Source organism: Nerophis lumbriciformis, linkage group LG10, assembly GCF_033978685.3.
Source record: "Nerophis lumbriciformis linkage group LG10, RoL_Nlum_v2.1, whole genome shotgun sequence".
In the NCBI taxonomy this organism is placed as follows: domain Eukaryota; kingdom Metazoa; phylum Chordata; class Actinopteri; order Syngnathiformes; family Syngnathidae; genus Nerophis; species Nerophis lumbriciformis.
The window spans coordinates 45,812,839-45,838,875 of NC_084557.2; the positions used below are offsets into that span (position 1 = coordinate 45,812,839).

The 26,037-nt window shown below is 40.5% G+C and overlaps 1 protein-coding gene across 5 annotated transcripts in view; it reads right to left on the bottom strand.

The window, feature by feature from the left end:
- LOC133612271 (inner centromere protein B-like) overlaps window positions 1–23,821 on the bottom strand; it is a 41,736-nt gene extending 17,915 nt beyond the window's left edge. For 4 of the 5 annotated variants that reach the window (XM_072913969.1, XM_061969518.1, XM_061969515.1 and 1 more), the window contains exons 1-16: window positions 23,656–23,821; window positions 18,829–18,998; window positions 14,249–14,356; window positions 11,740–12,320; window positions 10,630–10,669; window positions 10,498–10,531; window positions 10,282–10,393; window positions 10,152–10,191; window positions 7,723–7,807; window positions 7,495–7,635; window positions 4,157–4,174; window positions 2,464–2,573; window positions 2,262–2,382; window positions 2,066–2,176; window positions 1,702–1,859; window positions 1,489–1,606 (exon numbers count right to left, since the gene is read on the bottom strand). In XM_072913969.1, coding sequence (XP_072770070.1) covers window positions 1,489–1,606; window positions 1,702–1,859; window positions 2,066–2,176; window positions 2,262–2,382; window positions 2,464–2,573; window positions 4,157–4,174; window positions 7,495–7,635; window positions 7,723–7,807; window positions 10,152–10,191; window positions 10,282–10,393; window positions 10,498–10,531; window positions 10,630–10,669; window positions 11,740–12,320; window positions 14,249–14,356; window positions 18,829–18,968 — 1,917 coding nt within the window. In that variant the 5' untranslated portion in view covers window positions 18,969–18,998; window positions 23,656–23,821. The remainder of the gene's footprint in view (window positions 1–1,488; window positions 1,607–1,701; window positions 1,860–2,065; window positions 2,177–2,261; window positions 2,383–2,463; window positions 2,574–4,156; window positions 4,175–7,494; window positions 7,636–7,722; window positions 7,808–10,151; window positions 10,192–10,281; window positions 10,394–10,497; window positions 10,532–10,629; window positions 10,670–11,739; window positions 12,321–14,248; window positions 14,357–18,828; window positions 18,999–23,655) is intronic. The other variant, XM_061969517.1, reaches the window with a different exon arrangement.
- Window positions 23,822–26,037: the final 2,216 nt, after the last annotated feature.

Consider the following 26,037-nt stretch of genomic DNA (forward strand, 5'->3'; position numbering starts at 1 on the left):
AGTTATTTGAATGACTCTTACCATAATATGTTACGTTAACATACCAGGCACGTTCTCAGTTGGTTATTTATGCCTCATTTTCCGTACACTTATTCAGCCTGTTCACTATTTTTTTATTTTATTTTAAATTGCCTTTTAAATGTCTATTCTTGGTGTTGGGTTTTATCAAATAAATTTCCCCTAAAAATGCGACTTATACTCCAGTGCGACTTATATGTTTTTTCCCTTCTTTATTATGCATTTTCGGCCGGTGCGACTTATATTCTGGAGCGACTTATACTCCGAAAACTACGGTACTTGGTTCATCCATATTGTCATTTTTCAGGGGGTAGATAAAGTGAAATTTGAGATATTAGTAGGGCTGGACAATTAATTGAATTAAAATTTCGACTATGGCTTGTCACAATTATTAAAATATAATAATCGCAACGTGCATGCAAATTCCGAAGCTCTTGTCGGTGAAACAGATGAGGAGCGAATGAGTAAAAAGAGCATGTCTACTAGAAGTCTGGGCCCTCACCATGGTTGCTATTTTTTATTTGACACAGCGCAAGTATGCTTAATCAATAATCACTAAACTCTATAGAAGTATGGCATATGATTTCTGGATTCACATAACCACAGACTAAGTCACATAATTGGGCAATAAAACGGAATTCACTGATAAATCAGGGAAATTGACATACATGTAAGTGAAATGTTGTCATTGTGAGCAGAAGAGACGAGCAGGAACAATCCAAACACCCACAACACATCTCATCTGCTTGTTTTGTTGTCACAATATTATTGATGTTACATTCATCTACAAACTGTGGTCGCAACTTAAGCGGCTCGCTCTTTTTTTAACAGCCTAAGTCGTCTCTTTACTCGTCAAGCTGAGAACAACAACACATTTCCCCTTCACAATAATAAGCTGGTGCGCCACATCCGGTCTGACTGGGCTAACAAAAAAAACATACCTTACACAAGCATATGTACTACCTAGTACCTCACTAAATCACTTATTGATACATTTACACAATTATTATGCTTTGATCTAAAATACTGGTCAAAATTGTCCAAACTGTGAAGATTTTTGCATTTAAATTAAATTTTCTTTGACACAAAAAAATCATACTCTGTGGTGGTAAAATAGGTAAAAAACTGAATTAAAAACAAACTGAAAAAACTAAATGTTTTTGTTTTCTAAATTGCTGTTATTTAAACTTGTTGTTATTGCTATTATTTTACTTGTTGTGGTTTATATTTGTTCCTAATTTTTATCCCTTTTTTTTTTTTAACTATTTAAAGTTGAGTTTTGGTGGTACAATAAATACTCATGTTTTCAAATTAATGAATAATCGTGATTACAATATCAATCAAAACAATTATGATTATTATTTTTGCCATAATTGTCCAGCCCTAGAAACTAATCAATTGAATTAATTGATAGCCTGGTAATATGTTGGCACTGCAAAAGATTCTGGACAATAGCCCAGGTCTCCTCACCTGTCTTTTTTTCTCAAGCGCCTTTATTTTGTCTTCCATTTCTTCTCTCTCCTTCTTTTGAGCAGCTCTCTGCAGTTCCCGTTGCAGAGTGAGAGCCTTCTCTTTTTCCGCTTGCTCCCTGAAAATGAACATTACATTAGACGTATACCACATCCACCAAAGCGCAAAAGTTCACGTCTATTCCCTGACAACTATGTAAAAAATTATCGTAACCTTTCAGCAGCAGCTTGGCGTTCTCTTTCCAGCTCCTTTTCACGCTCCTGCTCCCTTTTCAGCTCCAACGCTCTGCGAGCTTCAGCCAGCTTTTTAGCTTTTATTTCTTCCTCTTTGGCCTTCTTAACCAGCAACTCTTGTTGGCGCTTCTCCTCCTCCTAAAATTAAAAACACACACAATTACTAAAACATGGAGTTGGCAAAGAGTGATGGATACATATCTGCAGTCATAGGAACAAACTCCTGCACATAAAAGAGTGACATTTTTCAATACAATTGAAAATTATATTTGCCTTGAAATATCAAAAATCACCATGAAATGGGACAGTCAAGCACACAATTGTAAGTCTAGTTATTCTTTTACCGCTTGCTGAATCTTCTTCTTTTTACTTTCTTCTTCCAGCTTGCGTTTCTGCTCAAGCTCCTCCTGGCGTTTGATGGCAATTCTCTTTTTGGCCCTCTCCTCAGCCTGACGCTGCATTCATTGACCATCAACATTGTAAATTGCCATGTTTTTATTCCACTCGCCACAAAGAGCACTTTTGAAGAAATATGCTAACCTTATCATTTTTTCCATCAATATTGGCCATTTTTTGTTCAACCTTCTTTTTCTTTTCCTCTTCTCTCTGTTCTTCTTTTATTTTGGCCTCAAGCACCTTTCTTAGCCTCTCATCCCTCTTCCTGTAGAGCAATCGTAAAGCTATAAAAACAGCAACAACACATTTCTTTAAAATTTAAAACATATCTCATTGGAGCGTCAACCTTTTGAATTCTTCTTGTTTCTTTTTCTTCTCCTCTTCCATTTTCCTCATTCGTTCCTCTTCTTGTTCCTGCTTTTTTTTAAGTGCCTCCAGCTTTTGACGCTCTCTGGTCTGTGAAAGAAAAGTTGTTTCAATAGTACAATTAAATGAAACATTGGGGCAGGTGAAAAGTATTTAAGAACATATTGGTGCAGTACTATGGGAACCTTTCACCTCCTGAAGTTAAATAGTTAACAGCAGGCATGTGAATGCACCATTAAACACATTGTTGCATTTGTTTTTGATAAAGTCATTCTATATGGTGTTTATTCAAGACTTATTTTCTCTGAAGGTGCAGAAACACAGTGGCTTAGCTATATGAAATACAGTATACATAAGCAACATATACAATAGATTTGATTTTGATACCCTGACGATTCTTGTAAATTCACCTCTTTAAAAAGATATGAACGTTCCAGAATTTAAATAAAAGGTTAAAGAATATTTTAATTTGTTGATAAAAAGAAGTATTCGATTCCAATGCAAAATGTTAGTACTTAATGGAGAAGACCTTGTGGGCAAGCAAAGGGGTCAGATTTTTCTTGTGGTTGGTCACCAGGGTTGCAAACATTTTGGTCAGATAAACAACCCAAGGGAGTTTTCTCATGCATGTTTGACAATAGGTCCAATACTGTTGTTGGGCTTAAATTGAACATTTCTCTTCTTCCAAACACATTAAGTGATTTGATGCCAAAGAGCTCAATTTTGGTCTCATGTGACCATATCACTTCCCCTTCGTCTTGTCTGGGTCATTCAGGATCTTGCAGACACAATCTTTAACAGCAAAGTGTGTTCCTAATGTTTTTCTTGTTGACTGAGATCATTAACCAGCTCTTACCCTGTAATTCAGGACTTATCCCACACCTTCCTCACAATCATCCCTATTAAATCTTACATGGCGTTTCAGAGCGAGGGTGATTGATTGATATTTTTGTATTTCTCCCATTTATGAACTATTGCGCCAATACTGGCCTCAGATACGAATACATTTATAACCATTAATCTTATTTTTAAGGATTTTTTTTTTTTACATTCTGTCTCTCTCTGTTACAATAAAACTGCAATTAAAAATCTGGACTATGTATACCTTTTAAGGGGGTAAACTTACAACATTTACAGGGGATCAAATAAGTATTTTCCTCACTGTGTAAAATTATCCACTACACTATGGATTTTATAAAGCAAATATATTCTCAAATTGAATTCAAATGAAACTTCTCTTCTGAAACACTATCTAATATTAACTGTATTGTATAAATTGTACATACTGTAATAATGTATTGATGTTACAAAACCAATAACCACATCAAAGTATGAAGATCATGGCACATATTTTACTGTATTGTTGTATACACTAAAAGTTTGGTTTGATGCAAAAACAGTTTTGATGCTGCAGATAATGAGCATTAGTGTCCCACAATCAGATGCCATCAGCTAACAAGTGCAGTTAGGGATAAGGGTGTAAGGCCTCTCACATATGGACGCTGCAAAGGCAGTGCTCGATAACAGACAAGTTGAAGAGTTTAGACGTCTATAAGTTAGCAACAGGGAGAAGTGTGGCTTTTGTTAGGTGGTAAATGAGGAGGCACAACATCAAGCTACCCTATGACAGAAATCACCAAATGCCCACCAACACACAGTGCTTTGACGCTTACCACTATAGTGGTGCTCAACTGTGGACAGATTAAACAACAAATATGTTTCAGGAAGCAGTACTCATTAAAGCTAGATATAAACAATAATCAATATCTCCAAAGGCATTATCATTTGAAAAAGTTAGTGTGCAAATTTACTTTGAATGTGCAGAGGAACTTCTGAAATAACACTTCCTTTCAGAAAAATACCTCTAAAGTTGCTCAATAACTTCAAAATCTGAACTACTGTCCTGCATACAGACCTCATCATTAGGACTCAAGAGGGCATCACAGAATTATCATTGTGTGTATGTTTAGCTTATTCACAATTTAAATTTTTTTTTTTTACATTTTAACATTTATTTCATGTATAAGTGTTTCATTTAAAACACCAAGGCTTCAGTGACAATTGTACACATTATGGAAGAGTACAGTGTTCTATTTTCATGTTTAAAGTGGTTCACTTAATTTTTACACAAGGAGCCATATCTAATAGCATGTCAAGTCATCATTAAATGGCCCTGATATGTCGAAAGGCATTAGTAAATAATGTTATTTTTGAATACCTCCATAACCGATAACAGTAGTTCAGTCGGGATATGCTCATTTCAAAATTAGGTTTACAGCCCCGAAATCTTATTGTTTTAATTTCGATGTCCCGCCCTCCACCCAATTAGAAAGTCCGTGAGTGTGTTACATCCAGGTTGCCAGTTACGCACAGCCATCTTCGTCTAGCTACTGCCACTGGTAAAGTTACTAAACATGTCAGACCTTACTAAACCCAAAAGGCCTCGTTACGATTCTCAATGTATTCCTGACAAAGCCAGGAACAAAACAAGGATTTGTATCGGATGTCTTGGAAAGATGGAGACGATTGAAGGTGGAGAAGATTTTTTCATCTGATGCCAAACTTGCCAATTTTCTCCTTGATAGGTAAGTCAGGTATTTAAGTTTTCTTATTCCTTGTAATACATGGAAATGGACATTTCGTATGTAAACTATATTGTCCAATACAGTCTATGATCTTGTCTAACAAAGCTAGTATGTTCGTGCAACGAATGCTTAGCATGCTAGCCCGGTGAATTGGAGCATACGTATAGCCCAGTTCGATGACACATCGACATATAGGCTAACAGGGAAATATATGCCCGTTAGCCTGTATGTCGATGTGTCATCCAACTGACAGGGCAAAATGTATTTATGGATATGTGGATATGGGTAGTGTCAGTGCCTATTTTGTTCTCAATACGCTGAGGAAATGGGTTGCAACATTAGCATAGCTGCCATGGCAATGTGAAACGTATGGAGACGGCCAAATCTCATTCATGTTTGCATATTGTGGACCAAGTTATATACGGCAATCTGAAACGTTTGAAACAGTAGCCTATAGGCATACCTTGGTAAAATGTCTTCTCTTTAGTTTTGGGCGTACATTAGGCTAAGCATGCTCTACTTATTTTCACCAGTATAACCATTCTGTTAGTTGGAGTTCGTTTTAGTCTACTCTGAAAGTACTGACAATAACCATATGATTGCCATTTGTTGTGATATTGTAAGCAGGTATGACACACTTCTTCCTGAAAATAGTCTAATTTCTGTGTAAAATGTGTTGGTTATATCTAGCTGGATTCAGCTGCGTATCTGGGAACCTCAGTCAATGAGGGAGGACTACAGAATTTTGACCGTGATTGCAGTAACATTTCTGGCCAGATTCTTACATATGGCTGCTTTAAAGGGGAACATTATCACCAGACCTATGTAAGCGTCAATATATACCTTGATGTTGCAGAAAAAAAGACCATATATTTTTTTAACCGATTTCCGAACTCTAAATGAGTGAATTTTGGCGAATTAAACGCCTTTCTAATATTCGCTCTCGGAGCGATGACGTCACAATATGACGTCACATCTGGAAGCAATCCGCCATTTTCTCAAACACAGAGTCAAATCAGCTCTGTTATTTTCCGTTTTTTCGACTGTTTTCCGTACCTTGGAGACATCATGCCTCGTCAGTGTTGTCGGAGGGTGTAACAACACGAACAGGGACGGATTCAAGTTGCACCAGTGGCCCAAAGATGCGAAAGTGGCAAGAAATTGGACGTTTGTTCCGCACACTTTACCGACGAAAGCTATGCTACGACAGAGATGGTAAGAATGTGTGGATATCCTGCGACACTCAAAGCAGATGCATTTCCAACGATAAAGTCAAAGAAATCTGCCGCCAGACCCCCATTGAATCTGCCGGAGTGTGTGAGCAATTCAGGGACAAAGGACCTCGGTAGCACGGCAAGCAATGGCGGCAGTTTGTTCCCGTAGACGAGCGAGCTAAACACCCCTGGATGTCTTGGCTCACACCGTCTCGAAGATGATCAAGAGAAGAATATCGACCCTAGCTTTCCTGGCCTGCTGACATGAGGGTATGTCTACAGAATATATTAATTGATGAGAATTGGGCTGTCTGCACTCTCAAAGTGCATGTTGTTGCCAAATGTATTTCATATGCTGTAAACCTAGTTCATAGTTGTTAGTTTCCTTTAATGCCAAACAAACACATACCAATCGTTGGTTAGAAGGCGATCGCCGAATTCGTCCTCGCTTTCTCCCGTGTCGTTTTCGTCGGTTTCGCTTGCATACGGTTCAAACCGATATGGCTCAATAGCTTCAGTTTCTTCTTCAATTTCGTTTTCGCTACTTGCCTCCATACTACAACTATCCGTTTCAATACATGCGTAATCTATTGAATCGCTTAAGCCGCTGAAATCCGAGTCTGAATCCGAGCTAATGTCGCTATAAACTTGCTGTTCTATCCGCCATGTTTGTTTGTATCGGCATCACTATGTGACGTCACAGGAAAATGGACGGTGTTTATAACGATGGTTAAAATCAGGCACTTTGAAGCTTTTTTTTATGGATATTGCGTAATGGGTAGAGTTTTGACAAAAACTTTGAAAAATATAATAAGCCACTGGGAACTGATTTTTAATGGTTTTAACCATTCTGAAATTGTGATAATGTTCCCCTTTAACAAAATAAAGTGTAAGATGTGTCATTGATCATTTAAGTATAGACAGTTTTTCTTTATGTATGTCTTACCAAGATAGATAACTAAAATGTCTTAAAATTGCTTTTACACTTATATGTCTTGAAATGTTTCATATCTATGGTTATATTTTGACCGTGGAATTTTTTTAATTAACTATTTCATTCAATTCTAATTGAGTGAACTGTTTTAAAATCTTAACAGAGTTGCAGCAAAATATTATTGAAGAAGATCCACCGTTCACTAGAGTGTAAATGAGGTCGCTGGCAAGCTTATTAAGCAGCTGTGTAGTCATGCAAAGGTGGAAATGTAAACATACCTTGGGATCAATCTTGAGAGGAGTGTTGTACTTAATGAAAGACTTTATGACAGGATTACGACTGAAAGAATTTGGAGTCATCATCAGCATCTGATTCTTCTGCACAGTGTGGAGGAAAGATCTCATATTCGGTCTGGCAGCCTGTTCAATAAAAAACAGAAAAATCATAAGGAGCATTTTTACAGCATTATTGGTGTGTTTTAATTTTGACTTATGTGTGCAACGAACGCTGTGACTCTTCTTGGGAGGCGAGAATCTCTTCGGACTATCCTCCACACTATATGGTGCTTTGCGTTTGATGCTCTGACTTGACCTACAAGATTTGTTTATGAAATAAAAAACAGTGACATGTCTTGAAGGCAAAACCACTGAACCAAGAATATAGTTACGTAAAAAAAATCATTAAACCCCCACTCTATTCCCGAACCATGCATGCCCAGGGGCCCGCCCAAAAAAACATTTGCTGCTACATGTCTGCCCTTGCTTTGACACAAATTTTACCGCACCTGGTCTGCCAGAGAATAAGAAGACTAAGGTGGGATCGGTGTCACTTTTATTTTTGCTATATTTAGTGAGTAATCAGAGCACTCTTGAACCTGTGTGAAGTTGCCCTTCCACAATTGTAAATATTAAAATAACACTGCCATTTGTTTGTACTAAGTTTGTGCTGTAAAAAAAGTCCATGTGTGCCGTTAAGGTTTTTAACTTATTCTAAAATACATTTTCTGACTAATGACGTTATCAAGGTCCCGTCCGTAATTGTCAAATCTCCCCAAAATTGTCCCAAACGTCTGTGCTGTAAATTGTTTTTAGTTATTTTAGTTTTAATGTTATAAACCTTTGATTACTATTCACATCCATAGTGATGTGCAGAGGAACATTGACATATCTATCAAACCCTCTGATACCAAATCAATCTTTATGCTGGAAAATCAATCCTCAATTAAAGCCAGCACAAATGTAGCTGATCCGGTTTGGTGGCTGCAGGATTAGGTCTCTGCTTTTTGCAGATGATGTGGTCCTGATGGCTTCATCTGGCCAGGATCTTCAGCTCTCGCTGGATCGGTTCGCAGCCGAGTGTGAAGCGACTGGGATGAGAATCAGCACCTCCAAGTCCGAGTCCATGGTTCTCGCCCGGAAAAGGGTGGAGTACCATCTCCGGGTTGGGGAGGAGATCTTGCCCCAAGTGGAGGAGTTCAAGTACCTAGGAGTCTTGTTCACGAGTGAGGGAAGAGTGGATCGTGAGATCGACAGGCGGATCGGTGCGGCATCTTCAGTAATGCGGACGCTGTATCGATCCGTTGTGGTGAAGAAGGAGCTGAGCCGGAAGGCAAAGCTCTCAATTTACCGGTCGATCTACGTTCCCATCCTCACCTATGGTCATGAGCTTTGGGTTATGACCGAAAGGACAAGATCACGGGTACAAGCGGCCGAAATTAGTTTCCTCCGCCGGGTGGCGGGGCTCTCCCTTAGAGATAGGGTGAGAAGCTCTATCATCCGGGGGGAGCTCAAAGTAAAGCCGCTGCTCCTCCACATCGAGAGGAGCCAGATGAGGTGGTTCGGGCATCTGGTCAGGATGCCACCCGAACGCCTCCCTAGGGAGGTGTTTAGGGCACGTCCAACCGGTAGGAGGCCACGGGGAAGACCCAGGACACGTTGGGAAGACTATGTCTCCCGGCTGGCCTGGGAACGCCTCGGGATCCCCCGGGAAGAGCTGGACGAAGTGGCTGGGGAGAGGAAAGTCTGGGCTTCCCTGCTTAGGCTGCTGCCCCCGCGACCCGACCTCGGATAAGCGGAAGAAGATGGATGGACAAATGTAGCTGATGTTTGGTACAAGTTTGGGGAGATGTTGACAAGTTGGGTGGCTGCGTACGAATATTAAAACATTAAAATTAAAACTATTTTAATTAGACAAAAAGTTTTCGCAGCACAAACGTTTGGGACAAGCTGGGGGGGCTGATGATGTCACTAGTCATAAAATGTGTTTTAGAAAAACTTTAATAACTTTACGGCACAAAATACAACAAACAAACTGCAGTTTTATTTTAATATTTGCAATGATATAAGGGGCCAATTTCACAAAGGTCCCTCTCAATTTTCAATTTCAAAAAAGTGACTGGCAAATTGAGTGATGAAACTTTTGGGGACAAAATAAAGGCATGTATCACTCTTCTCAATTGGCACAGAATGCTTCTGTGGGTCCCTCCCCAACTAAATGGCACCCACAACAAGCTCTGTCATGTAACATTAAAAAGAAAGCCATAAAAAAAGTTTATAGTTCTAAACATACTTGTTTATGATTACATCATTACAACTTCCCGTGCAGAGGTAGACATGCAGGCAGCTTCCAACAATTACAGGCAAAAAAAACATCCATGTTGTGTTCTAGGCTCCATGCAAGCAAGCACAATTTTAAATATAATGTACACTGCACAGGCGTTGGAATTGAGGATCAAGTCATGTCTGCTTTTTGATTGGCCAAAATGCACACAACATCAGGTGAATTAGTTTTCATGTGGACAGATTCCTTTTTTAAACGCCACCACAATGGGGGAAATGTGCATTCTTTTAAAAATATCCTAATTTGTGTGGACATGGCCTTAGTTTGTTGCTCCAATAGAGGTACAATACTGAATGCATTTAACACTCAGGCTCACCTCCGGCTTGTCTCGGACATATGAAGCTCGTCAGGGACAACTGAAACAAGAAAATGCAAAGCTTTTTAACAAAAATTGTTGCATACAAAACAATTTAATAGACATAGTTGTTAAAATCGTGAGCGGATACCTATTCTCTTGTCCATGGTGCTCCTGTCAGGGGTAAACAGCGATGGCGGGGCCAGTTTGGGTGAGTTAGCAGCCACAGAACGAGTAACACGTGCCAAAGACGGCTCTGCACCCTGCGTATACATTAATATGGTACAAGATATAACGATAAAAGGATATAATTTGCCCTCCCAAACGGCAGAAAGAAAGTGCGTGTATGTGACCTATTGCTTATTACCCGAGCTTCAGGCCATGTGTCTTCTGGAACAGCCCTGTTAATTGTCACAAAAACATTTGTTTTCATTTTATTCTACTTCAAAAGTGAAGTTTTTGGACTTTCGTTTGGCAAAGAAAATATCTTAATACTTACACTTTTTCCGCAGTCTCTTCCGTAGACTCATTTGAAACATCTGCAACAACCACATAAAAAAACTATGTAACAAATATATCCATCCATTCCCAATAAGACTGACTGAAATCAAGACTAGATGTTTTGAAATCCATCCATCCATCAATTTTCTACATCCCTAGTCCTGATTAGGGTACACCTCGGTCTGTTCACCAGTCAATTCCAAGGAATATATAGACAAACAATTCACACAAATAAGTTTTGAATAGAGATGTCCGATAATGGCTTTTTTGCCGATATTCCGATATTGTCCAACTCTTAATTACCGATTCCGATATCAACCGATACCGATATATACAGTCTTGGAACTAACACAATATTATGCCTAATTTTGTTGTGATGCCCCGTTGGATGCATTAAACAATGTAACAAGGTTTTCCAAAATAAATCAACTCAAGTTATGGAAAAAAATGCCAACATGGCACTGCCATATTTATTATTGAAGTCACAAAGTGCATTATTTTTATTTTACCATGCCTCAAAACAGCAGCTTGGAATCTGGGACATGCTCTCCCTGTGAGAGCATGAGGAGGTTAAGGTGTGTGTGTGTGTGTGGGGGGGGGGGGGGGGGGGGGTGTGCATATTGTAGCGTCTCGGAAGAGTTAGTGCTGCAAGGGGTTCTGGGTATTTGTTCTGTTGTGTTTATGTTGTGTTACGGTGCGGATGTTCTCCCGAAATGTGTTTGTCATTCTTGTTTGGTGTGGGTTCACAGTGTGGCGCATATTTGTAACAGTGTTAAAGTTGTTTATACGGCCACCCTCAGTGTGACCTGTTGACCAAGTATGCTTTGCATTCACTTGTGTGTGAAAAGCTGTAGATATTATGTGATTGGGCCGGCACACAAAGGCAGTGCCTTTAAGGTTTATTGGCGCTCTGTACTTCTCCCTTCGTCCGTGTGCCACTCCGCACAGCGCCGTTTTAAAAAGTCATAAATTTTACTTTTTGAAACCGATACCGATAATTTCCGATATCACATTTTGAAGCATTTATCGGCCGATAATATCGGCAGTCCGATATCGGAAATGTCTAGTTTTAAACATATTTGATCATATTATTTTTTTCCTTTCTCACCATCAATGCTGCTGCTACATGATGAGTTGCCCATGCGAGCCACCTTTCTCTTCATCATGGATCGTTGTGAGGCACGGAGAAGAGATTCCTTCTTCATACTGTGACGCAAGCCTGTCAGAGAGTGATGCACCTTGAGGGAACACCTAACAGAGCTTCGACGGGACCTTCTGGCGTTACCCGCTATGGCAATTTTAGTAGCTTTACGTCCAGGAGAGGGCTCAGGTTGTTTTGCATACTCAGCAGACAAACGCTCTGATGCAGGGATGCTGACAACAACATTAGGTGATGGGATCTTCACTGGAGACTCGCTTGTGTGACATGGCTCATCTGTTTTGGCATCGCTATTTGTATCCACACCTTCATCCTCAACAACCTTTTTTTTATTCTTACATTCTTCTATGCTGTCATTGCTTGTAAGAGGCACCTGGTTTACATCCTCTTCTACTAGGGTTTGTTTGTTTCTCCGAGTAGTGCGTTGAGGTCGTGTCCTGCTTTGAGCTGCAGAAGATTCATCTTCAGCAATGAAGTTCAATGACTTGACAGAGGAACCTCGAAGATTACTGCGTCTTCCCTTAGAGAACCTGCATCACATTAACAACAATGGAGCAGGAGTCACAATAATAAATAGGTATTAAAGGGGGAACTGCACTTTTTTTGATATGTTGTCTATCATTCACAATCCATGTGAAGGATAAGAACACGTATTTCTTTTTTTATGCATTCTAACTTGCAAAAGTCTGCAAACAATGGAGGTAATGGGAGTCACTACATTATAGCGTCTTGTGCCCATAAAGCCCTCCAAAATCCAACAATCCTCCATTTGCATCTCATGACCTGAATATCAACCAAGTATTAGTGATATTATTATAAGTGCTGACGTTAAGGAACTACGTTTAGCGAAGCATTGATCACAGACAGGTAACTAGCTTATGCAACAACATTATTGACATATTGAGTTGGTGAGCTGCTGTATAGCCTCTGAGTTGGTAAAAGTTAATTCTAGATTATAAATCATGCCTCTCACTTGTATAGTAGAAAGTTAACCGCAAAGTTAGTCAACTTTGACATCCAACTTATATACAGAGACGGCTAGAAAGACACAAAGAGATGCTCATTTTGTTTTGTTTTTTCCTGTGTGAGGATTATGATGAATTCTTTACCTCAACGGGAAAATATAATCATCCTATCAGTCGGCATCTCACTGAGAGCAGACATTGTACAGTAAGTGATTGTTTTATTTTGTTCGTAGTTTGTATTTCTTGTTCAGCACTTAGCAATAGTGCTGCATGATGATTTTTGTTTCACAAGAGCTGGATCTGCTTAACTCTCAGATTCTAAAACTCATCCCCCATACATTCATGCTCAAAAATATAAGGTTCTGCTATATCATTTGTCCCAAAGTAGTCATTGTTGGCCCTCAGGAAGTCTGCCATGGTTGAGTGTTGCTGTTGTTGAAGGAAATAGCAGAAAAATTGCAGAATAAGACTTAATTTAATTAATGCGCTGCCGTATGCTTAAAATGACTGAAATACGTAAATATTTCATTATTATTATTAATGTGCCTGTTACTATATTACATACACACTTTAGGGCTGTCAAATCAATAAAATATTTAATTGCATTTTGTTCATAGTTAACTCAAAATTAACCGCTATTTATAGATATCATTTTTCATGAATAATAACTGTGCCGTAGACAGATAATTACGTTTTTGAAACTATGACTGGACAATGTGTTCCATTAAATTACATTTTATTAAACATTACGTTTTTTTTAAAAACAGCTCAACACAAAATGGACAAACACGCTTTTAATGACTTTTTTAAAAATTACCCACAGTGCGTTGGTGTGTCTAACAGAATTTAAATTCCTGCTGTTTAGCAACTTGCTTTTTGGAGGAGAGGAGCTACACTTCCGTGTTTAGATACTAGTCTCCTGCATTAATAACACAAAATGTGAATTGTTACAATCGTGATATTATTGTCACAGGTGTTTTGTAATGTAATCTGTGATATTTATGCCTGAATAAACGCTTTTGATATTCTGTACATTACATGTTGTACAATTTAATGGTATTCATATCGCTTCATGACAATGTCTTAACCTTCTCTATTTATTAATAAAGTGTAAAATTCAGCCTGCCAAAACGTACTGTAATTGAGGAATGCCAACCATAAAATGTTATCAAAGAATATACACAATATTTAAGCCAACAATAATTTGCACCATTAAAGGAAATAATTGTTTACATGTTACTATTACGTTAACTTTGACAGCCATACTATACTTACTTACATCATGTATATTTTTTATGTTTTTGGGGCTCTTTATGAGCGCAATAGATGCAACGGCTCCCAATTGTTGGCTGACTTATGTGTTTATTTACGAGTTAGAATGCATAAAAATTAAAAACATAAGGATTGTGAAGGATAGATTAAATACCCCCCAAAAAGTACAGTTCTGTTCCCCTTTAAGAAATACGGCAAAAAGTTAATTTCAACAAACAAACCTCCTGGTTTGACCTTCTTCCTGGCGCCCCACAGACACACGCTTTCTGCGGCTATTCTTTTTTTGCGATGGCGTCTTGGGCATCAACTCTAGCTCTGTGTTAAAATCTCTGAAATTGAATGACAGCACCATTAGAATATTGAAGGCAACACATATATATGGACATATATACAGTACAGGCCAAAAGTTTGGACACACCTTCTCATTCAATTAGTTTTCATGACTATTTACATTGTAGATTGTCACTGAAGACATCAAAACTATGAATGAACACATGTAGACTTATATTACAAAAAAGGTGAAATAACTTAAACATGTTTTATACTGTAGTCTCTTCAAAATAGTCACCCTTTGCTCTGGTTACTTTTTTGCACACTCTTGGCATTCTCTCGATGAGCTTCAAGAGATAGTCACCTGAAATAGTTTTCACTTCACAGGTGTGCTTGAAGCTCATCTAGAGAATGCCAAGAGTGTGCAAAGCAGTAAGCGGAGCAAAGGGAGGCTATTTTGAAGAAACTAGAATATAAAACATGTTTTCAGTTATTTCACCTTCCAAAAAGAAAAAACATGAAGATTTCTGTTTGGTACATCATCTGGATGACACAGCAGGTACACACTTGTCCAACTACCTCATCAGGTGAGTTTGCAAAGCTGATAGTTGTATTACATATTTCATTTGATCTAAAAACGTACAAATCAAGCAATCACCATCACATTTCTCCATAAACTACTCAATAACTATTTGTTCCATGAAGAGAATCACAGTCCCTCGATCCAGTTAATAAAAATGAATTAACGCATAGCTATCCATCCACCCATCCATGCATCCATTTTCTACCGCTTGGGGGGGTATGGTTGGGGGGGAGCAAGGTTGGGGTGGGGGCGGGGTTTGGTGGTAGCAGGGGTGTATAATGTAGCCCGGAAGAGTCAGGGCTGCCTGGGATTCTGGGTGTTTGTTCTGTTGTGTTTATGTTGTGTTAAGGTGCAGATGTTCTCCCGAAATGTGTTTGTCATTCTTGTTTGGTTTTGGTTCACAGTGTGGCGCATATTAGTAAGAGTGTTAAAGTTGTTTTATATGGCCACCGTCAGTGTAACATGTGTGGCTGTTGACCAAGTATGCCTTGCTGTCACCTATGTGTGCAAGCAGCGGTTGCATACAACATGTGGCTGGGCTGGCACGCTGCTAGTACAGGTGGTAGAGGGCGTTAAATGCTGTGCCATCACGGCACGCCCTTATTATAATTGTTAGGGTGAAAATCAGAGTATTTGCTCCGGGACATTTCTGGGAGAGGCACTGAAATCCGGAAGTCTCCCATGAAAATCAGGAGGGGCGGTAAGTATGCAGCTGAGCCGCATCAGAGTGATCATAGAGCCGCATACGGCTCCGGAGCCGCGGGTTGCCGACCCCTGCCATAGTAGATGCGCTATCATGCACGATGTGTTGTCTTCTCTTGCCACTGTCCGCAAGCACATTTGGCGATCTTCTTCCGACAAACCGTTGACTCATTTTACGGTCGGTGAAGCATTCCCAAATACACGATTTTATCGTTTTAAAATGGAGGGAAAAGTTTGAGTAAGCAAGCCTCCTTCACCCACCATAAATTGTGCACATTTGTGTGCAGGGAGTGTGGTTGTGAGCCGCACAGGATCTGAAGGATTTAACTTTTACATACCACGGTATACTTTAAAATCGGTAACCGGCAACTATGAACCGTTCCATTATTAACGTACAGTAAATTAAAGGCCTACTGAAACCTACTACTACCGACCACGCAGTCTGATAGTTTATATATCAATGATGAAATCTTAACATTGCAACACATGCCAATACGGCCGGGTTAACTTATAAAGTGTAATTTTAAATTTCCTGCGAAACTTCCGGTTGAAAACGTCTAGGTATGATGACGTATGCGCGTGACGTCGATGGTTGAAACGGAAGTATTGGGACGCCATTGTATCCAATACTAAAAGCTCAGTTTTCATCGCAAAATTCCACAGTATTCTGGACATCTGTGTTGGTTTGCAATTGGTTTAATGAACAATGGAGACTGCAAAGAAGAAAGCTGTAGATGCGATCGGTGTATTAGCGTCTGGCTACAGCAACACAACCAGGAGGACTTTGACTTGGATAGCAGACGCGCTATCCGATGCTAGCCGCCGACCGCATCGATGATTGGGTGAAGTCCTTCGTTCGCTCCGTAGATCGCTGAAACGCAGGTGAGCTTCGGTGTTGATGAGCAGATGAGGGTTGACGTAGGTGGAGAGCTAATGTTTTTATCATAGCTCTGTCGAGGTCCGTAGCTAAGTTAGATTCAATGGCGTCGTTAGCAACAGCATTGTTAAGCTTCGCCAGGCTGGAAAGCATTAACCGTGTAGTTACAGGTCCATGGTTTAATAGTATTGTTGATTTTCTGTCTATACTTCCAGTCAGGGGTTTATTTCTTTTGTTTCTATCTGCAGTTAAGCCCGATGCTATCACGTTAGCTCCGTAGCTAAAGTGCTACACCGATGTATTGTCGAGGAGATAAAAGTCACTGTGAATGTCCATTTCGCTTTCTCGACTCTCATTTTCAAGAGGATATAGTATCCAAGGTGGTTTAAAATACAAATCCGTGATCCACAATAGAAAAAGGAGAGAGTGTGGAATCCAATGAGCCCTTGTACCGTATTTTCCGCACTATAAGGCGCACCTAAAAACCACAATTTTTCTCAAAAGCTGACAGTGCGCCTAATAACCCGGTGCGCTTTATTACGATTCATTTTCATAAAGTTTCGGTCTCGCAACTTCGGTAAACAGCCGCCATCTTTTTTCCCGGTAGAACAGGAAGCGCTTCTTCTTCTACGCAAGCAACCGCCAAGGAAAGCACCCGCCCCCATAGAACAGGAAGCGCTTCACCCGCCCCCATAGAACAGGAAGCGCTTCACCCGCCCCCGGAAGAAGAAGAAAAAACGCGCGGATATCACCGTACGTTTCATTTCCTGTTTACATCTGTAAAGACCACAAAATGGCTCCTACTAAACGATCCGGGTCATAAAAAGACGCAATCTCTCCATCCGCACACGGATTACTACCGTATTTCACAGCAACTGATATTCCTGTGAACCGCACTGTGGAACGGGAGCACGTACGGTGAATATTCGCTCCACAGGGAATGAGAAGTCATCCTTCACTGTGGTTCTAGCTTGCCATGCTAACTTCCACTCATGGTGATATTCAAAAGGAAGACCTTGCCAAAAGAGACCTTTCCAGCCGGCGTCATCATAAAAGCTAACTCGAAGGGATGGATGGATGAAGAAAAGATGAGCGAGTGGTTAAGGGAAGTTTACGCGAAGAGGCCGGGTGGCTTTTTTCACACAGCTCCGAAGGCGAACACACCTTCACTAAGACGGGCAGACAGCCTCGGACGACATACGCCAACATCTGCCAGTGGATCGTAAATGCTTGGGCAGATATTTCGGTCACAACTGTGGTCCGAGCTTTCCGGAAGGCAGGATTCACAGAACAACAGCGACACTGACTCCCGATGACTTCTACGAGGCGGAGCCGGCCATTTTTGGATCCCACGCTAGCGCAACTTTTCAATTCGGACACCGAAGACGAAGAATTCGAAGGATTTACGAATGAAGAATAACTTCAGAAGGTGAGCGCTATGTTTATTTTGTGTGTTGTGACATTAACGTTCGAGCAACATTACCGGTATGTTGCTATTGCTCTACACCATTTTGAATTTTACTATGTTTGTGATTGCACATTTGTACATTTTGGGACAGAGTTGTTAGAACGCTGGTTTTCAATATATTATTAAAGTTTGACTGAACTATCTGACTGTTTTTTTGACATTCACTTTAGCGCAGCGTTTTTTTGACATTCACTTTAGCGCAGCGTAGGCGCGGCTTTTAGTCCGGGGCGGCTTATTGGTGGACAAAATTATGAAATATGTAATTCATAGAAGGTGCGGCTAATAATCCGGTGCGCCTTATAGTGCGGAAAATACGGTACCTAAGTAACAGTCAGAGCGAAAAAAGATGCGTCCTGCACTGCACTCTAGTCCTTCACTCTCACGTTCCTCATCCACGAATCTTTCATCCTGGCTCAAATTAATGGGGTAATCGTCGCTTTCTCGGTCCAAATCGCTCTCGCTGCTGGTGTAAACAATGGGGAAATGTGAGGAGACTTTCAACTTGTGACGTCACGCTACTTCCGGTACAGGCAAGGCTTTTTTTTTTTTTTTATCAGCGACCAAAGGTTGCGAACTTTATCGTCGTTGTTCTATACTAAATCCTTTCAGCAAAAATATGGCAATATCGCGAAATGATCAAGTATGACACATAGAATGGATCTGCTATCCCCGTTTAAATAAAAAAAAAATCATTTCAGTAGGCCTTTAACCCACATGGACGGTGCAGGGCATGCTTAGTAGGGGCTCTGTGGAAATGTGACCTTTTTTATGTTCTATTTGCACTTTTGGCATCACACAGAGATGCTCCAACTAATATTTTTAACCTCAATCTCCCATCTGTGAGGCAGACGAGCTAACTATGTCACTGTGCAGCTCAGACAAAAGTAAACAAAACACCTACCTTGAGAACATGCGGTTGGCCTCTTGCTGGATCTCCTCAAGCCAAACCATGTGGACATCATCAATTTCACGAAGAAATTCATCTTTTTTCTCATGGAACATCTGCGTGAGAGTCTGTACAGAAGACAGTACAGAGCTCATGGTGGCAGCTGGGCGAGTGAAAAGCTCTTTCTGAAACAAAAGGTTTAGGAGAACAGAATCATTAACAACAATGGAAAAATAAACTCCACAAAAACAATCTAGCCCAGATTTACTCTGACCTATTGAAACGTACCATTATGAAGCTTTGTAACAGCCGAGCCTCACAAAAAACAACATTACCTTCAGGCCCCATTTTAGTAGTTGTTATACAGATCAATAATTAATGACACAAGCTAACTGCAACACGCAAAATTGACTGATAAACTGCGACAAACTGCCATGTGCTGTCGTAACTTTAGTGCCAACTTTACCACACCAGCAGCAGAGCTCACTTACAACACTGTATTCCTTAACTCACACACACATTTCTCCATTGCTCTCCACACCAGCAACTAGTGATGGGTCCGGCAACACCGATGCATGCGTCGAGCTCATAGAGCGAAACCCTGTGTCGGTGCGCGTACCGCTTTTAGAAAGTCACGTGACCGATCATGAGCTGTTTTGGTCACGTGACCGATACGCGAACTGTGTCGCACTGACGCCTCCTCTGTGCCCTGTGAGCGGGTCTTTCCTACAGCCGGAGAAATAATAACTAAGAAGAGAAAGCGTCTAAAATGGAATACGTTGGAAAAACTGTTTTTTTTTAATAAAAATGTGTAAAAATAAGTAAATAATAATTTCCAAGTCCACAAGCATCCTCATTCACAACACGTTCTCTTAGATTTCCATGTTATGATACATGTTCACATTATTTATTGACTGTATCTAAAAAAGACAAAAAATATATTTTTATTTAAATGAAGTTATGAAATAATCCTAAATGAAATACAATGATGGTCCGCATTGCCGGCAGTAAGTCGGACACGTTTCCAGTGAGGGTTGGACTCCGCCAAGGCTGCCCTTTGTCACCGATTCTGTTCATAACCTTTATGGACAGAATTTCTAGGCGCAGTCAGGGCGTTGAGGGGATCTGGTTTGGTGGCTGCAGGATTAGGTCACTGCTATTTGCAGATGATGTGGTCCTGATGGCTTCCTCCGGCCAAGATCTTCAGCTCTCACTGGATCGGTTCGCAGCCGAGTGTGAAGCGACTGGGATGAGAATCAGCACCTCCAAGTCCGAGTCCATGGTTCTCGCCCGGAAAAGGGTGGAGTGCCATCTCCGGGTTGGGGAGGAGATCTTGCCCCAAGTGGAGGAGTTCAAGTACCTCGGAGTCTTGTTCACGAGTGGGGGAAGAGTGGATCGTGAGATCGACAGGCGGATCGGTGCGGCGTCTTCAGTAATGCGGACGCTGTATCGATCCGTTGTGGTGAAGAAGGAGCTGAGCCGGAAGGCAAAGCTCTTGATTTACCGGTCGATCTACGTTCCCATCCTCACCTATGGTCATGAGCTTTGGGTCATGACCGAAAGGACAAGATCACGGGTACAAGCGGCCGAAATGAGTTTCCTCCGCCGAGTGGCGGGGCTCTCCCTTAGAGATAGGGTGAGAAGCTCTGTCATTCGGGGGGAGCTCAAAGTAAAGCCGCTGCTCCTCCACATCGAGAGGAGCCAGATGAGGTGGTTCGGGCATCTGGTCAGGATGCCACCCGAACGCCTCCCTAGGAAGGTGTTTCGGGCACGTCCGACCGGTAGGAGGCCACGGGGAAGACCCAGGACACGCTGGGAAGACTATCTCTCCCGGCTGGCCTGGGAACGCCTCGGGATCCCCCGGGAGGAGCTGGACGAAGTGGCTGGGGAGAGGGAAGTCTGGGCTTCCCTGCTTAAGCTGCTGCCCCCGCGACCCGACCTCGGATAAGCGGAAGAAGATGGATGGATGGATGGATGGAAATACAATGACTTGGTTTATATTATTGTATATACTAGGTCAGTGGTTCTCAACCTTTTTTCAGCAATGTACCCACTGTGATTTTTTTTTAAATTCAAGTACCCCCTAATCAGAGCAAAGCATTTTTGGTTGAAAAAAAAAAAGATAAAGAAGTAAAATACAGCACTATGTCATCAGTTTCTGATTTATTAAATTGTATAACAGTGCAAAATATTGCTCATTTGTAGTGGTCTTTCTTGAACTATTTGGAAAAAAAGATATAAAAATAACTAAAAACTTGTTGAAAAATAAACAAGTGATTCAATTATAAATAAAGATTTCTACACATAGAAGTAATCATCAACTTAAAGTGCCCTCTTTGGGGATTGTATTAGAGATCCATCTGGATTCATGAACTTAATTCTAAACATTTCTTCACAAAAAAAAAAAAATCTTTAACATCAATATTTATGGAACATGTCCACAAACAATCTAGCTGTCAACACTGAATATTGCATTTCTTTTCACAGTTCTTTTTGACAGACATTTTAGTGACAAACCTGAGCTTGTGCTTCACTGAGTTTATGAACTTACATTCATATTTTGTTGAAGTATTATTCAATAAATATATTTACCGTATTTTCCGCACTATAAGGCGCACCGGATTATTAGCCGCACCTTCTATGAATTACATATTTCATAATTTTGTCCACCAATAAGCCGCCCCGGACTAAAAGCCGCGCCTACGCTGCGCTAAAGTGAATGTCAAAAAAACGCTGCGCTAAAGTGAATGTCAAAAAAACAGTCAGATAGTTCAGTCAAACTTTAATAATATATTGAAAACCAGCGTTCTAACAACTCTGTCCCAAAATGTACAAATGTGCAATCACAAACATAGTAAAATTCAAAATGGTGTAGAGCAATAGCAACATACCGGTAATGTTGCTCGAACGTTAATGTCACAACACACAAAATAAACATAGCGCTCACCTTCTGAAGTTATTCTTCATTCGTAAATCCTTCGAATTCTTCGTCTTCGGTGTCCGAATTGAAAAGTTGCGCTAGCGTGGGATCCAAAAATGGCCGGCTCCGCCTCGTAGAAGTCATCGGGAGTCAGTGTCGCTGTTGTTCTGTGAATCCTGCCTTCCGGAAAGCTCGGACCACAGTTGTGACCGAAATATCTGCCCAAGCATTTACGATCCACTGGCAGATGTTGGCGTATGTCGTCCGAGGCTGTCTGCCCGTCTTAGTGAAGGTGTGTTCGCCTTCGGAGCTGTGTGAAAAAAGCCACCCGGCCTCTTCGCGTAAACTTCCCTTAACCACTCGCTCATCTTTTCTTCATCCATCCATCCCTTCGAGTTAGCTTTTATGATGACGCCGGCTGGAAAGGTCTCTTTTGGCAAGGTCTTCCTTTTGAATATCACCATGAGTGGAAGTTAGCATGGCAAGCTAGAACCACAGTGAAGGATGACTTCTCATTCCCTGTGGAGCGAATATTCACCGTACGTGCTCCCGTTCCACAGTGCGGTTCACAGGAATATCAGTTGCTGTGAAATACGGTAGTAATCCGTGTGCGGATGGAGAGATTGCGTCTTTTTATGACCCGGATCGTTTAGTAGGAGCCATTTTGTGGTCTTTACAGATGTAAACAGGAAATGAAACGTACGGTGATATCCGCGCGTTTTTTCTTCTTCTTCCGGGGGCGGGTGAAGCGCTTCCTGTTCTATGGGGGCGGGTGAAGCGCTTCCTGTTCTATGGGGGCGGGTGCTTTCCTTGGCGGTTGCTTGCGTAGAAGAAGAAGCGCTTCCTGTTCTACCGGGAAAAAAGATGGCGGCTGTTTACCGAAGTTGCGAGACCGAAACTTTATGAAAATGAATCGTAATAAAGCGCACCGGGTTATTAGGCGCACTGTCAGCTTTTGAGAAAAATTGTGGTTTTTAGGTGCGCCTTATAGTGCGGAAAATACGGTATAAAGGATTTTTGAATTGTTGCTATTTTTAGAATATTTTTTTTAAATCTCACGTACCCCTTGGCATACCTTCAAGTACCCCCAGGGGTTCGCGTACCCCCATTTGAGAACCACTGTACTAGGTCATAAAATCAGTGTCAGTTGAGTCGGTCCATAGGTTGCCTGTAGGGATTTTTAATGTCCAGCAGATGTCAGTATTTAGTGACACAGTATCGACACAGTATCAATACAGTTTTGCAATGTGTCGAAACGCTTCATGACGCCTCATCAACCCATCACTACCAGCAACAACACACTTTATCTTTGTCCACCAGCTAGGTTCATTTCTGCTGCTGCTCACTGCTCCCCTCACCTTCCAGTGGGTGAACAAGGGGATGGGTCAAATTTCACCACAACTAGTGTGTGTGTGTGTGTGTGTGTGTGTGTGTGTGTGTGTGTGTGTGTGTGTGTGTGACTATCATTGGTACTTTAACTTAACTTAACTTGATTGAATGCAGACGACACCGGAAGTCCCCTCATTGTTGACTAGGTTTAAAATAAGTGCACACACCAACATCCGAAACTGACAGAACAAGCAGAAATGTTTTGACAGAAAGACGGCATAAACACAACAATATCATACTTAGTCAGACGTTTGAATTAAAATAACTTTGGAATCTTATTAGCTTGCGCTGTTGATGCTTTAACTCGCGTTGCCGTCGTCTTCACCAATACTATAGAATACATTTAAAAACACCCTCAGCATTGTTCTAATATATAACAGCACAAAGCACACAATTGAGCAGCAAACATGATCAGTAATTGTGAACATTAAAGAAGTCAACTTACTTACTTCTGGCGGCAAAGTTTTGTTTTCGACCGAAGCTAGCTGACTTTAGCTAAAGCTAGTCGTGCTCGTATAAATCACATTATTTACCTTTAAAAAATGGGAGTCACCGTCAATGGCATCCAACGTGCGTTGCTCCGTAAATCGTTAAAAGATAATCTTTCTCATATTTGACCAAAAGTCCTCACACTCAGCTACTTCCGACTGTTGACATTTTAAATACTGCATCCACCTATACTGTGTGCGCCATTCAGTGACGTCAGACAAACCGCGTTTGCTTTGACAACTGGCTACTTCAGGAGGGGCGGGTACCTAACTAGAAACAGTGTGTGGAGTTAAGTAAGGGTTGCAATGTACAGTAAATCAGACAAACCCTAATGGCAAAGAGAAGGCGCGGTTAGTAGCCCAGATTTAAATCATTGATTGATTGATTGAGACTTTTATTAGTAGATTGCACAGTACAGTACATATTCCGTACAATTGACCACTAAATGATAACACCCCAATAAGTTTTTCAACTTGTTTAAGTCGGAGTCCACGTAAATCAATTCATGGTAAAACAAACCATGAGTCGAGAATTTCGTCTTGAGTTTGACTCTGCACACTTAAAAAACATATATCTTTATATATATATATATATATATACATATATATATATATATACATACATACATACATATATATACATACACATATATATATATGTGTATATATATATAAGATATATATATACACTTATATATATATGTATATACATATATGTGTATATATATGTATGTATATACAGTGTTGGGTTAGTTACTGAAAAACAATAACTAGTTACAGTTACTAGTTACTTTATTTCAAAAGTAACTCAGTTACTAACTCAGTTACTTACACCAAAAAGTAATGCGTTACTGTGAAAAGTAACTATTTAGTTACTTCTTCTACTTTTTTTTTTTAAAGCTCCCATTAATGCCCTTTTAGCCTTCATTTCAGTACTGTTATTGCACTGGAGAATAATACAATCTGTTGATCAACTCGACATACATTTGCATCACTGAACTCTGCTAAGCAATGTGCTCTACATACAACACACAAAGACAAAGATATGTTTCAAAGGGCCAATTTATTTCAGGCCAGAACAAATTGACAAAACTATTTTAAATAGCTGCAACATAACATACATAAGTAACAAACAGCATAATAACACTAACACTAACACTAACCACGTTAAACCCAGATTCCGAACTAATAAAGGTCTTAACTCATTCTCTTTCTATGCCACTTCAATATGGAATGCACTCTCAACAGGTGTAAAAGAAAGGGCATCTCTATCCTCCTTCAAAACCGCACTAAAAGAACACCTCCAGGCAACTACAACCCTAAACTAACACCCTCCCTTCCACATAATACCTCTTCGGATTGTAAATAATCAAATGTAGACACTTTTTCTTATACTTTCTGATCTCTCTCTCTGTGTCCACTACTTGCTGTACATATCCTACCAAGTCAGTCCTACACTGTTTCAATGTCCATTTCTCTGATGATGCAATTGTTGATGACTGAAGTGTTGATACCAACCAAACCTAACCCCCCCCCCCCTCCCCCCTCCATATCCCACACCCCGGATTGTAAATAATGTAAATAATTCAATGTATATACCCTGATGATTATCTTGTGTGATGACTGTATTATGATGTTAGTATATATGTGCAGAGGTGGGTAGTAACGCGCTACATTTACTCCGTTACATCTACTTGAGTAACTTTTGGGATAAATTGTACTTCTAAGAGTAGTTTTAATGCAACATACTTTTACTTTTACTTAAGTATATTTATAGAGAAGGAACGCTACTTTTACTCCGCTACTTTTATCTACATTCAGCTCGCTACTCGCTACTAATTTTTATCGATCTGTTAATGCACGCTTTGTTTGTTTTGGTCTGTCAGACAGACCTTCAAAGTGCCTGCCTTACTGGTGACGTTTCACTTCGTTCCACCAATCAGATGCAGTCACTGGTGACGTTGGACCAATCAAACAGAGCCAGGTGGTCACATGACCTGACTTAAACAAGTGTAAAAACTTATTCGGGTGTTACCATTTAGTGGTCAATTGTACGGAATATGTACTGTACTGTGCAATCTACTAATAAAAGTTTCAATCAATCAATCAAAAGTGTGAAGGAAAAAAGGCACTTTTTTATTTCAACCGGACATCCCGTCAAAAGCCTAAAGACTGACTGCACAATTCCTGTCTTCACAATAAAAGTGCCGCTCCATCGCGCCTGCGCTTTCAAAAGAAGAGTCTCCGAAAGCCAGCGCAAACAAGCTAGCAAGCTACGGAATTTGCCGCCGATGTATTTCTTGTAAAGTGTGTGAAAACGAATATGGAAGGTGGACAAATAATCTACCAAAAACCAACCACTTTCATGTGGTATTAGACAGAAAGGAGGAACTTTTTTTCTCCTGCATTTGAAAACGTGGACGTTAA